Below are 14,496 nucleotides of genomic sequence, written 5' to 3' on the forward strand. Positions count from 1 at the left end.
AGTAACGTGCAATTATAATTAAACTGAGTACACTAATAATACAAAAAATAAAAAATAGAATCATTCGTGTAATTTGAAGGAACTGGATTCATTATCTTCATTTTGAAAGAGGAAAAAAAAATCGGTTTGTAATTGGTATCCACGTAGTTTTCTAATGTATTTCATGAATACAAATATGCAATAATTCAATTACAACATACATGAAACTACGTTTTTAATGTAATTCGAAGGGTTACAAAATACTGTAAGTATTTTAACGCGAAGTGGAGAACATCACGATTGTTGTGAGTTCAAATCTTCATATTTCGGATTATTTATAATTGCCTGCATGCTTTACTTCTACGATTTATATAACTCATTGCACCCTGTTCTAAGAAACAGCACTGTTTAAAATTGAAAATCTTGCAAGTTCTCTTTGTCAATTTATTGTTTATTTTACAGGAATAGCACTTGTTATTAACGTTATGCTCACTGGAAAATTTTCATTTTCCAAATAATGGATGTAGAACTAACAAGAAAGACTGTTCTTGAATTCTTCAACTTTCAAAATTCTGTTTACAAAAGATACGATAGAAAAATAACTCAAAATACAATTTTTCTTTAATAATGACACATCAGTTGCTGTCTTTACGAATGACGAAGAAAAAAAAACAAACTCGAGCATTGTTAAGTTTCATGTCTTCTCGTTTAATACGATAGAACGAACTGTAATTAAAAAAAAATCTTAAAGAACGGAAAATCTGGTGGGCTTATAACTTTTTTTTTTTCATTTTTGTCGAACCAGTGACAAGATCTGTAATCTCAGCAAACTTCTATATTTTGTTGGTTGAACTAAACTGATGTCTTGGGAAGAAAACCATTAGCGTTTCTACCTCAATGTGTGAACGTGTAGTTGACACGGAAAAGAGGCCCCGTGATCAATTGACAATGAGGAAACGAGACATTTTTTTTTCTTGTACAAGAGTAAAGAGATAAGCCTGTATTTGAAAAGAAAGGCAAAACTCGAGTGTTTAGGAGGATTTAGCTTACGTACGCTCTATTAAATAATGGTTGTTTAGGATTACTGCTGCGCTAAACATGCTTCAAAAAAGAGGTGATAAATACAATAACACTAAAAAGAAAAACTGGAAACAAAGAAGAAGCAGTTAAGATTTTATGCAATATCATTATTAATTATATTTTGTTCTATAGTATAGAAACCAACTTGTATATATATGTAATACGTATATATTTATTAATATTGAAATAAAGTAAATGCTTTGATATCTAGATTATAATTATTTTTGTAATTGCGCTACACTTTCGTTATTATTTCCACAATTATAACTTGAAACTTGGTATGAACACTCCTGTCGTACTTCAAACAGTAAAACCATGGAACCCTTCACACCAAACATGCTCGTCCTTTCAACCGTGGAGGCATTATAAAGTGACGGTCAATTTCACTATCTGTTGGTAAAAGAGTAGCCCAAGAGTTGGCGATGGGTGGTGAGGACTAGCTGCCTTCCCTTTAGTCTTACACTGCTAAATTAGGTACGGCTAGCGCAGATAGTCCTCGTGTAGCTGTGTGCGAAATTAAAAACAAACCAAACTAAAAACTGTTGCAAATAGTGCACCAGAATGGTTTGATTGTGTTTATAAATTGCGTATCATCGATACATTTTTGAATTTCGGTTTTAATCGTGACATAAGATAAGACCTGTAATTTCTTAAGGAGCAAAATAATTTAGCTGCTTTTATTTCAGTTTCAATTTAATATTTAAATTGCTGAAGAATAATGTAGTTCATTGTGGAAATATTTTTTTCAATAAAGTCGCCTGGTAAGCTTATTCATTAGGCTATATTATTTATATAACGATTGTAATACGCAGTAGAAGTGAACTTGTAAATGAAAATATTAGGCAGTAAACAGAATAGAGAAAAAGGCAAGGATGGTTAATTTAAGTAATTGAACTTAAGACAATTTTGGGTAGAACAAAGGAATGATAAATATATTATTAACCCAAGTTCGATAATTATTTTTTGTCGTTCTGAATTAGTAAAATAAGTACTTTGAAAACTAGATTGTAAGGGTATCGTTACATATGTGTTTCTATATTCTCGTGAAAGGTAAGTTAACGTGTTTCTACATTTAAGATATGTTGTATTTAGTCACTTCTGTCTAACAATACAGAATAGTTTTACTTAATGGCAGGTAAGTACACATTACTGTGTAAAGTAATCTAATATAATGTTACGACCAACAAGTTTACATGTGGATACAAGGTTGACACTTTCTCGTGTCCTTGTTAGCCAGCCAGGTGGGTTAAGTCGTTTGACTCGTAATCTGTAGGTCGCGGGTTCGAATCTCCGTCGCACCAAACATGGTCGCTTTTTCAGCCGTGGGGGCCTTATAATGTAACAGTCAATCCCACTATTCGTTTAGAAGTGTAAAACTAGAGACGGCTAGCGCAGATAGCCCTCGAGTAGCTTTGCGCGAAATTCAAAAAACAAATTAATTACTTTTGATGTTATCGTAACAAACAACAACTTTGAAAACGGTTTATGTATTATTTTCACGACGTATATAAAACATTCATAAGACAAGAATATCTTCTCAGTTAAGTTTTTTTTTTATTTAAATTAACTCTCTGACAATGACATAATATTTTTTATTAGGTACCCTTCTACTACCCGCAGTGAAGGACTGATTGTTTTCAACAAGTTGTGCGCTTTTTCTAAAATAATCATATTCGCAAATTGTACCAACAGTGACTTCCAGTTTTCCAGAATGGATAATAATTATTCTGGCTTAAATGGAGATATAGTTTTAGGAATTTCTGATGGACCACAACTTATGATGAAGGAAAGAGCTAAATCCAATACCAGCTTGATATCTAGGTGTTCTTCTACCGACAGTGAACAGAGTCAGAAACCAGAATGTTCCACAAATTTACTCGAGTCAGAAACCTTGCAGCCATTCGTTATCCGCCTATCACAGGAAGATAGACAGAGCACGTCCGCTGAGACTGACTCAAACTATTCTTTACGAACTAGAGAGTTTCCTTTAAGTTCCTGCCCATTAGATGTTCTGGTGTTTCAATGGAACTGGGCTGGATTCCGCTTGGGATGTTTTGTAGTGTTTGTGTGTGTCCTGGTTGGATTGTTTTGTGTGGTGCTGATGTCAGTGACGTCTCAGACATCCCACTGTATTCCGGCTAGAGAATGGTGGCAGGGTACTGTATCTTATGAAGTGTTTCCGGCTTCTTTTCAAGATTCTGATGACGATGGATTCGGTGACTTCGCCGGACTCCGCTGGAGGCTACCTTATATACAAAACTTAAACGTTGCTTCGATAAGATTGAATTCTATTTTCAGCGCGTTAGACTATCCTTTGGAGTATACACACGTTATTGACTTCAAGAATGTTGATCCGCATCTAGGCAGCATTGTTGACTTTGAAAAGCTTGTGCAAGACATTCACGCACGTGGTATACACGTGATATTGGACATTAACCCAACAATTACCAGCGACCAGCACCCTTGGGCAGCTCATTGGCAGCAGAATAAAAGTGGTAAATATAGACATTTTTACGCCGAAACCAGCGCAACAAAGGTAAAATAGTTTTTGAGAGTTACAAGCAAAGTAATTACAAATACATCTGTTGAATATAAAATAATTTAAAACTAATACACCTGTGGACTTAGAGTATAATATAAAAAAAAACGTCTCTGTGTTTATTGTTAAAAATCATGAGGATTTTTGATAAATTATTTGTAAAGAAGGTAAGTAAACAACATTTATTATTCGCAGAATAGTTGAACACGCGTTAACGTTTTTATCTGTTATTAGCAAGACATTGCTTGCTACAATTTTTTGCAGAATCGCTTAAGAAACGAATTATTTTCTTTAAAAAATCAACAAGAAAAACTTCGATGTTTTCATTTGTATCATCGAAACATTTTCAAGGCTAATGTAAATAAAAATAATTTGTTTATAAATGTATAGTATTAATGTTAAAGTTAAAATTATCATAAATTTATATATAAAACTGATGATTTACTCTTGTCTGTTACCGAACAGCCATTAAAAATCAATTTCAAATGCATAATATGTGTCGGCATCTTTTTAATCGTATAATAATATAGTAAAATATATTTCAAAAAGGAGAATATGTTATTACAGAGTTTTATTAAGTTCAAATATGAAATATATGTCACAGAATTCAGTAAGATTAGCTTGTTCAGTTTTTATTTGTAAAGGAAACATTAATTGATTAGCCTTTTATTGTGAAAAATTAAATCAAATAACGAAGTGGACATTTTGTACTTTCTGACTTCTAGGAAAAGATTACTAATTTTCAAGATGACCATGTCGAAGAAAAAAAAAGTCCTAACAGACCCTTTGGTGGAGAGTTGTTGTTAAATTGGTCACATCCTGATGTTCAAAAAGAAATGAACTCAGCTCTTGAATTTTGGCTGCAAAAAGGTGTAGATGGATTTTATATAAAAGGTCTAGAACATCTCCAGACCACAGTTGAGAAAGATTTCTTTGTTATAATGAAATACTGGCGCCTTCTGCTGAACAAGTACAGCACAGATACAAGAAGAAATATATTACTCGTCTCATCTCGCTTTGTTGAAACCATGAGAGAGAAAAAGTCTCGGTTTCTGATCTCCTTATTAAAATTTTGTGATATTTTAGACTTTCATTTAAACTTCAACCTTTCACATACGCTAGACATTAAAACGCAATTGACCGTGGCTGATGAATGGAGCACCTTCTCACAGTCGTCTTGGATTAATTGGCACTTAGGTAGCGCTGAGACTACGAGGCTGGCTACAAAGATAGGCACAACTTATACTCTGGGTGCCATGGTTCTACTATTGATGCTACCTGGGTCAGTTTCGTTGTTCTACGGAGACGAGATTAAACTCCAGGATTCGAAAGATGTCCTTACGGACAAGGTAACAAAACCTAGGTTATTGGATACAAATATGTTAGGTTTATACGCACACATATCTTTAAATATTTTTTGTTTGAAAAAAATCTAAAACGATTTGACACAATCACAGTGTGATCGTTTGAACTTTAAACTTTCACTGACCTCTCACAGTTGGAGAGTAATTTTACAGTTATGGACTTGAATTAAACAATATGAATGTTATCAATGTGTGTGTGTGTTTATCATATAGCAAAGCCACAACGGGCTATCTGCTCAGCCCACCGAGGGGAATCGAACCCCTGATTTTAGCGTTGTAAATCCGGAGACATACCGCTGTACTAGCGGGGGGCTTGTTATCAATACTTTTGAATAAAAATGAAACAAAATTTATGTGGGCTAAAAATATTCAAATTATTTTAGAAACAATAATTAAGCGAAAAGAACCTTTGTTAAGTCGCGAATTAGTTTTTTGATCTCAACCCCTACATAAAGAAAATCCATTTTCAAACAGGTATTTCAAGTCACTTAAAAGACGTTTCAAAAGCAAAACTCGACAGTTCTGGTAGTTTACAGTTACTCATAACGATTTGCATATAATTATATATAACTCCATCGAATATGTGAAAGATAAACTAAAAATGTGTAAGAATACATGTAAAAGTACCAGCCGCCAGGTTTCGACTTCTCAAGCCTTAACGTTTGGAATTCCACTCTATCAACTACTCCTTGACAGGAATGGGTATACAAAAAGAGATCGTGCTCTGAACCTGAATTTGTGGATTGTTCAGCCTGAAAAGTATTACATTGTCATGTTTTGAGATCTATTCTGAAAAAAAACATTTGCGTGTGTCAGCATTTTTAGGAAAGCTTTCTTATCAGCAATTCTTTCCATGTTGTACAGCTTTTATGTGAGTCTTAATACCACTAGAGTGTACACAACTCTGCTTGATGCCCGAGCTATTGGCAGTATACTCTATTAGACATCACCCCACATTAAGATCGTTTTAGTAAATTGTTGCTATACCCCAAGAAAAATGCTTCAAGACTTCAGCAGTAACAAGAAAAGTGAAATACGTTTCAAAAGTAAATAGAATATTAAAAAAAAAACACCGGAAAAATTCATATTTTATCTGTATAGATTTCTAGTAACACTCAGAACAGAATGTCACAAAGTAAATCAAAACAAAACCGCGTAGAAGTTAATTTTAGAAACACTTTGATAATAGTAATTCCGGGTTCCCCAGTGGCATAGCGGTATGTCTGCGAAGCTACAAAGCTTAAAACCGGGTTTCGATACCCGTAGTGGGCAGAGCACGGATAGCCCATTGTGTAGCTTTGTGCTTAATCCAAAACAACAACAACAGTAATCCCGGGAAATAAGTTTGCACTATAATACAAAATTGTATGATTAATAAATAATAAAGTATTTTAGTGGTGAGGAGTGTTTGGGTTTCAGTCCAGATAAACTGCAAAGGAAAGAAAACGGGTAAAAGTAGGAAAGTGCGTTTCCTAAAATGCAACTTTATAAAAACTAGTAATTTAAACAAAAATATTCCGAAACTTCTTAAGATTACATCTCATTTAATTTTATTTCTTTAAAAATAGTTCATTTTTACTTTGTGAATGAAAGAATTTTGTTAACAAACCGATACATGTTTTAGTTAGGTTATAAATTAGAGACGGATTTAAAAACATTAAATTATACTTAAATTTACAATTCGCTGTTATCTGCGTTAAGCATGTTATTTGTTTAGGTAATTCTACATATGTTGATAAAAAGGATTACAAAAAATAGAGTTATACTACAAATAATTATAAAGGAACTTTTTTATTTTAACTTATCTTTGCGGCTTCATCAGAGTTATAACACAGAACTGTTTAAAACTAGAACATTATTTAAATTATGAAACTGCTTGTAATGTTCAGTTTCTCGAATACGTCATAACGTGTGTCTAACAATATATAGATTATTATAAGTTTCACTATAGTTCTAATATTATATGTTGTATAATTATAATACTCACTAATTGCTATACTAAAATATAACACTTAGTACTTTTATAGGAGATATAAAAGTGAAAAAAACCACGATGTGTTTTAGAATTAGTTAAAAAACGCATAGACGGAAAATAGAAGCTGCTAAGAAACAGTAAGTGAAAATGATACATAGCTTACTATCAGTGTAGTGTTAAAAACAAGTTATAAGACTGTGTGATATTCCAGAGTACAAAAATGTTAAACTAAAAGTAACTGTGTCAAATATATTGCTTCGACGTGTTGTTTCTTGAATGGTGATTTAGTTACGTGTACCACCCATAGTTTGTATTTATTACAAGCAGTTTTGTTATCTAATGAATATTCTAATATCAATCAATTGTATGTACTAACCTCAATGAAGCTGTAAAGGTGAAACATTAGTTAAAATAAAAGTTATTTCATAATTATTTGGAGTTTAAAAGTTTTTTTCTTACCTTTTATTTAAATGTTATATATCCCTCTAGTATGCACTACAAATATTGAAGGATTTAGCCTTGTACTAGTTAGCAAGTAATGGCCTAAAGATGTGATTTTTGCAATATATATATATTTGTACCTGATAAAACCAAAAACTTTTAAGGATAATTGATTAAATTTAACATATTTAATTTGATCAATATAGATCAGTTATGGCTTTTTATACAATACCTGAACTTGCTTGAAACAATTAACAATAGCTTAGTAATATTTTCACACGTTGTATACGATCTTATTAAAATCCTAAACTAAGCTGTTTAAACTTAACATGTTCACAGCTACTCTAGAAAAGAGATATAGAGCATCTGCCAGTAACTTGTTTGTTAAAAGACAGAAATCTCTCGCTGGTGCAGCGGTAAGTCTAAGGATTTACATTGCTAAAATCAGGGGTTCTATTCCCCTCGGTGGATTAAGCAGGTAGCCTGATGTGGCCTTGTTATATTGGCCCAGCATAGCCAGGTGGTTAAGGCACTCGGTTCGTAATCCGAGGTTCAATAGTTCAAATCCCCGTCGCACAAAACATGCTCACTCTTTCAACCTATGGGCGTTATAATGTAACCATCAATCCTACTATTCGTTGGTAAAAGAGTAGCCAAGAGTTAGAAGTGAAGGGTGATGACTAGTTGCCTTCCTTCTAGTCTTAAAGTGCAAAATTTGAGACGGCTAGCGTAGATAACCCTCGTGTAACTTAGCGCGAAATTCAAAAACAAACAAACTTACAAATAAACGTTTTTAAATCAGTATGATGTTTAGATTCATATTTGTTTTGCAGGTTAGGGTAGAGTACAATAGTACAGACGTAAAAACTAACTCTATCAATCAAGATGAAAAACGTGACTGGATATAAATAAAATACGTGAGATAGGGTACATGCTAATACTGTTAAAGCACTAATTATTTGTATGATTAGCACATTAACTGTTTAGTTCAAATGGTCCAACAAGACAAAATATTGTTTGTTTATTGAATTTCGCTCAAAGCTACAGAAGGGCTATCTGCGCTAGCCGTCCGTAATTTAGTAGTATAAGAGTAGAGGGAAGGCAGCTAGTCATCACCACCTACCGCCAAATCTTCGGCTACTATTGTACCAACAAATAGTGGGATTGACCACCACATTTTAAAGCTTCCATGGCTGAAAGGACGGGCATTTTGGTGCGACCGGGATTCGAACCCGCGACCCTCAGATTACGAGTCGAACGCTTTAACTCACCTGACCATGCTGGGCCAAGACAATATATATATATGTGAAATTGCCAAAGAATTAAAACTGTATATAACTCTAAAAAAGTGTGATGTAGTCGTAATGTAAACAAAAACATATAATATAGTTAACTTTAGATGTATCAAAATTGTTAAAAATTAGATCACAAGTTTATGCAAGAGTTTTGTGTGTTTTATGTATTTTCTTGTTTATTTTTGTAAAAATGTTTTGGTCAGATATTGATTGGCATGTCACATCACAAAATCAAATGACGAAGAGAAAATTATGGCTGAAGGAGAAAAGTGAAATGGATTTGACGATGATAAAGAAAGAAAGAAATGGAAAACTTTGCAGTTCTTAGATAAGATAGAATTACCAAAAACAAATTCGTGTGTTCGATATGCAATCAAAGAATATTATATGTGTTTTATTAATGGAAAATCCAATATTTAGAATTATGTGTTTTGAAAATAATTGTCTCTTAATTGAAATTATTTTTATTTGTATTTTATTTCTCAACCTTTCTAATCAATCAATTCTGTATGCAATAAGTTCTTCAACATTTCATTTATTCAGAGCTTTAGTATATTTTAAGTTAAAACGAATTTATATTTAGTATTTATTACCTAATCAAAAACACCTTAGGTGTGAAAAAAGGTGCAGCCAAAAAACTGTCGATTGTACGACTCAAAGGAATGAACTCAAAATTGGCGATCAAACTGGTAGATACACTAATAGTACTGACAAGATTTTTACAGCAAATGTCTACTCAGTAGGTCGTATTTTTTCTTCAGTTGTTTCACACCTAAGGTGTTTTCGATTATACATCATGACTTTATTGTCAACAAACATCACAAACCAAACCAAATAAGAAAGTGGCACTTGTTAATAACCCACATTACTTTTATGATTGCAGCCCTATTATTCGGAATAAATTTTTACTTCACAGACCCAGTCAAATTATTTATAAAATATATGGTGATATTTTTTTCCTTTTAAAATATTAATGTTAATAGCTTCTTTATAGTAACGTCATGGAATCTAGATTAACTGTTTCTTGTCATCACTACCATCCAATCATTACAGCTGTATCAAGAATCATTATTTATGCTAATTTATGTTAATATTAAAAACAGCCATATCTTAGATGAAGCTGCAGTAAAAATGTTAGAACGATAGCTAAGTGGCTTTTCGCATAGGCGTGCGCATTTTAAAATATTTTTTTTTCAATAATGTAGCTCATATTTACACCACATAAGACTCATAATTGCAGGTTGAAAACATCTATCAGTGTATCAAATTTGAAAAAACTTCATAAAAGCATAAAACTGCATCACATTTAGACAATTACTCTGCAAAAGGTAGCCTAAACATGGTGTTAAATAGAAGTTTTAGCAAAGTCGTTAGGAATCATGTATATTATATTTAAATTTTAAAGAGAGGGCTATTTGAACACATAATTAAAATATCAAGAAAATTATTAAGGTAGAGAGTGTTATATAAGAATATATTTTGCAGAGAATATTTCCTTCTGTCATCAAATTATCAAGCGAAATTATTTAAATTACATAAAGTTACTTTAAGTTGTTATTAAGAGTTAATAAATTAATATATATATTTTTGAATTTATATGTTATTGTTGAGACTGCGTGGACTTCAGCTGTCTGGCTTATATGTCCGAGAAAGTTTCTATGTAGGTTTTACCTGGTAAGTAAAAACCAAGGATTTCTCTTGCTTGATATCAAAACCTGTCAAATACTTCCAAATCTTTTGCCACTGTCTTCGCAAAATTAATAAAGACAATACAAATTTTTTAGCTTTTATCAGTGTAAAGTTAAGACTTGATAAGACAAGCCAAATGTTCTGTTAATGTAAGTAAAGAGCTGATGAAGACAAGTCAAAATATTTCACGTCCTAATATATCAGAAAGTTGAAGCCCGAATAGTCTCAAGAACTAAAAATCAACTCATCCTCAGTTAAAGTAATGTATCTAAATTTGGCTAATATTATTGTTGTTACATTTTTAAGGGTTATCGAGAAGGTCAGTTATGTCCCATGCAATGGACTTCGAGTGTTGAAGCTAATTTTACCTCAAACTTAACCTCACCTTGGCTTCCTATTCATCCTGAGTTTTCTAGCCAAAATGTGGAAGAGTGCTCGGATGATGTTTCTCTAATAAGACAGTTAATAGCCACGCGGAACGAATCCGCTTCCTTGTGGATGAAAGCGATATACAACGGAAAGAGTGCTGTATGTGATGGAAGACCTTTCACTTACGTTCTTCATTTTGACGACGGTAAACTGATCACGTTAGAAAGGTACTTCCCTACCGAAGAAAGATACGTCATAGGTGTCAATTTCGGGATGAAATCACTGACTGCAAATTTTGCAAGATTCGTTTCTGAAGCGAACGTTTTATTCTCCATTGAGACAAATCTGTACCAGATAAAGAGAATGCGCAAACCGTGGAATCTACAAAATGTTTCTTTAAGTCGTGGTGACGCTTTACTCATAGGAACACGTACTTAGTTAATGTATCCAAAAGATACTTTTAAATATTCAGTAATGTGTTCCTCTTTAGTGTTCAACATGAGGGAAACCTGACTTACTGTTAAATATTTATATATATATATATATATATATATATTCACGATTATTTTCTTTTGTGTTTTATAAAGACGCTGTTAAATATTCGGGTTTTTTTGTTATATAGTTTGTATCCTTATTTAATTTAGTTATTTTGAACAACTGTGTTTGAATACACATTAGCATGTAAAGTATACATTAAAAATGGCCACACAAATACAATTTTCGCTAATTTTTCAGTGCGTACTATCAATACAAGTAACAGGCCTAAGCATTACCGTGAGTATAAATCAAGTCATACAGTGTAATAAAAATGCATTATGAAACACTAAAGAGTTATCGTATTGAGTTTTTTAATCAAGGTTATTTTCACGAGAAATATTTTGTGGGCAAGCAGTGTGATCACGAGAAAAAAATCAAGTTAAAGCTGGATAGAAGATGACCAAAGGGTTACCATAGCTACGCAGAATCTTCTTCAACGATAAGTATGTATTTGAAACAGATGCCTGTTTTGGTTCTATTTTAACAAGCAGTCGCGCCCATTATTATGTAGTGTTTATTTCATTCCTTGAGTGTACGTACGCGTGTGTATGTGAAATTTCTGAAATTAAATTATATATAATAGTTTTCCAGATCATGGAAATAAAAAGTAATGAACTCTGAAATCTTCTACGTAACAAGTACATTCATTGAATATTATGTCCATTAATTCTTCATTTATTTATTGTGTTGGTCAAAAATGCATACATATTGTACCAGAATAAGTTGTTTTATAAATCTAGAAAGCATCACATGGTTAATGGGAAATGTTCATGTTTTCTTGAGGTTTTTCTGGGTTAACATTTTTTTATCCTTTCAGTACTTAGCTGTGCAACGTAGTCTATTCTTTTCTTACATTTTCCTCTTATTTTTATTCACGCGCTGTATTTTAAAGACTTCTGCTGTGCTTACTTTAGAAATAATGAGTGTTATTCACTTTAGTTTACTCGTTTTGAGCAGTTTGTTTGGTAGGCTTGTTTTTTTTATATATTAAGACATGGGTTCGTTCAATTGGTAGCTATTTATTGTTACTACATCAAGGTAACTTGTGCAAAGTGTGTTGCATTATTTTATTTTAAGTTTCATAAGCTTGGACCTGAAAAAATTATTTTTATGTCTCAAGTTTGTTTGCTTTTTTTGTGACGGTATGATTTAGGAGATCATTTTTATTCCATAGTTGTATGTCTATGTCATCAAATTTTGTAGTTTTGTGGTAAAGTATACAGTAAGTATTGATCTAAACATCTTAGCTTTTAGGGTATGGCTGGACGAAGTTGGTTCAATGTCACCGTAAGTATAAAAGCAACCGTTAAAGTTCCATGATTTGTGTTGTCGCACATATTGATATGAAAGAAAAATAATCCTTCTTAATCATTATTACTTTCGTAGGATAAAGAGAATATTATTAATACTATGCTTTGTCAGAAAGAAGTATGATAGTGTCGAAAATGTTTGGATTTAGGCTGTAAAAGGGACATTGAAACTTATAAAGAGAATGAAAACAATTAAAGAGAATTACCAAGAAAATACGCGTTGTACTAATAATACATCAAAAATAAGTTTAAAGAAATATAACATTCTAAAGAAAATTACCTTAATCTTTACTCCATAACTTTTAAAATAGTCCATTGCCTGTTTTATATAAGTGAATAATATTGCAGTCAGTTACAAAAATATGACTCATAACGCTAGAAACCGGGTTTTGATACCCGTGGCGTGCACAGCATAGATGGCAAACGGTTCGTACACGATAATGTTTAGTGAATTTAGTGAACCATCGAGTGTTTAGTTCGTCAATAAATTAATATTAAATTAATATTAAGAGAGAGAAAATATTTCAAAAATATTCCAGACACACAATGTAGGTAAACAATTAACTGAAAAAGGAAATATACAATAAACAGGAAAGAAATGGATGATTAGGATTCTTAGCAGACAATATACTTTGTTATATATGTATTACCATTCCCACAATGCACTTAGTATTCTAGTTTAACTTGATTGCTCTATACGTAAACCTTTTTTATTATTATTGCTAATAATTTTATTTATTTACTTATGTATAAATAGCATGTTGATAAATAAACTTTAAAGTTCGAGACATAACGACATTGAACACGTTCTGCGGAGTGTTATAAAAGTAGCAGTTAATCTTGCTGTTCGATTCAAAGAGCCAGCACTGTTGACTGCCTGCATTCCCTGTGGTCAGTAGTTCAAACTTATGGAGTGCTACGGCTGAATCTTATGAATCATGGGCCTGGCCACTTAAATCAAAACAATCTGATATTAAACACACGTCATAAATCAGTACGTATACACATCTAGTAGCTTCTTAAGTTACAACAAACAAATACCTTGTTTTCTATGTATAAACAAGAAGTAAACGAATGGCGTGCTTGTGTACAGATCAAATTTCCAGACAGCTGAGCCAAAAAGCACAAACCGTCGCATACAGAAGTCAAGCAAATAAAATTATAATACAAAGTACACTGTGAGAATAGTAAAGGATACCAAGAGAATTTTTGTTCATTTTATGTTAAGTACAAAGCGACACAGTGGATTATCAGTGCTGTTCCAACCAAATATATCGAAATTTGATATTTATCGTACAAATTTTCAGACTCATCACTGAGCCGTTAAGAGTGATGGGCTACCGAAGAGGAAATGATGTGTGAATCTTTATCCACACAGCAATGGAAATACAGTCTATTAGGGTTAATATGTGATCGCGGCCACGAAAATGGAAAACGAAACCAAAACTATAGTAAATAACTTTTAAAATTATTATCTTATATGTGTGCTCAAAGAAACCTTCCCACAACTTAAGCTTCCATAAACCACCAGTCAGCCATTTGTGAATACGAAACTATTTATGATGAAATAAAAAAATTAAAGAAAACTAAATAGAAATAAAAACAAATTGGTAAAAACGGAAGATATGAATAAAAACTTATATCCTAAAGCTTGCATTATAGCTTCTTGATAGCCAACCACACGTTATATTCCAGCTTAAAATATATACGTCATTAAAACACTACTATTAACCCTAGTACACACACTCAAAAAAATTACTTGGCCCAAACTGGGGGTCATTTTTGACCCCCACCAAAAATATTTAAAAAAAATTATTTTCATATAAGTAAAGTATAAATTTGGACAAAATATTTATTCTATACAATTTATGCATACACTCTGGGTAACTTTATGGTCATTGCAAGCCATTTTACTACA

The 14,496-nt window shown here is 32.3% G+C and overlaps 1 protein-coding gene across 1 annotated transcript in view; it reads left to right on the plus strand.

The window, feature by feature from the left end:
• The window catches only part of LOC143229633 (amino acid transporter heavy chain SLC3A1-like), a 36,173-nt gene extending 24,451 nt beyond the window's left edge, over positions 1–11,722 (plus strand). Inside the window, exons 2-4 of the mRNA XM_076462228.1 lie at positions 2,659–3,595; positions 4,324–4,947; positions 10,669–11,722. Coding sequence (XP_076318343.1) covers positions 2,771–3,595; positions 4,324–4,947; positions 10,669–11,169 — 1,950 coding nt within the window. The 5' untranslated portion in view covers positions 2,659–2,770 and the 3' untranslated portion in view covers positions 11,170–11,722. The remainder of the gene's footprint in view (positions 1–2,658; positions 3,596–4,323; positions 4,948–10,668) is intronic.
• The last annotated feature ends 2,774 nt before the right edge of the window (positions 11,723–14,496 follow it).

Source organism: Tachypleus tridentatus, chromosome 10 (assembly GCF_004210375.1).
Source record: "Tachypleus tridentatus isolate NWPU-2018 chromosome 10, ASM421037v1, whole genome shotgun sequence".
Taxonomy (NCBI): domain Eukaryota; kingdom Metazoa; phylum Arthropoda; class Merostomata; order Xiphosura; family Limulidae; genus Tachypleus; species Tachypleus tridentatus.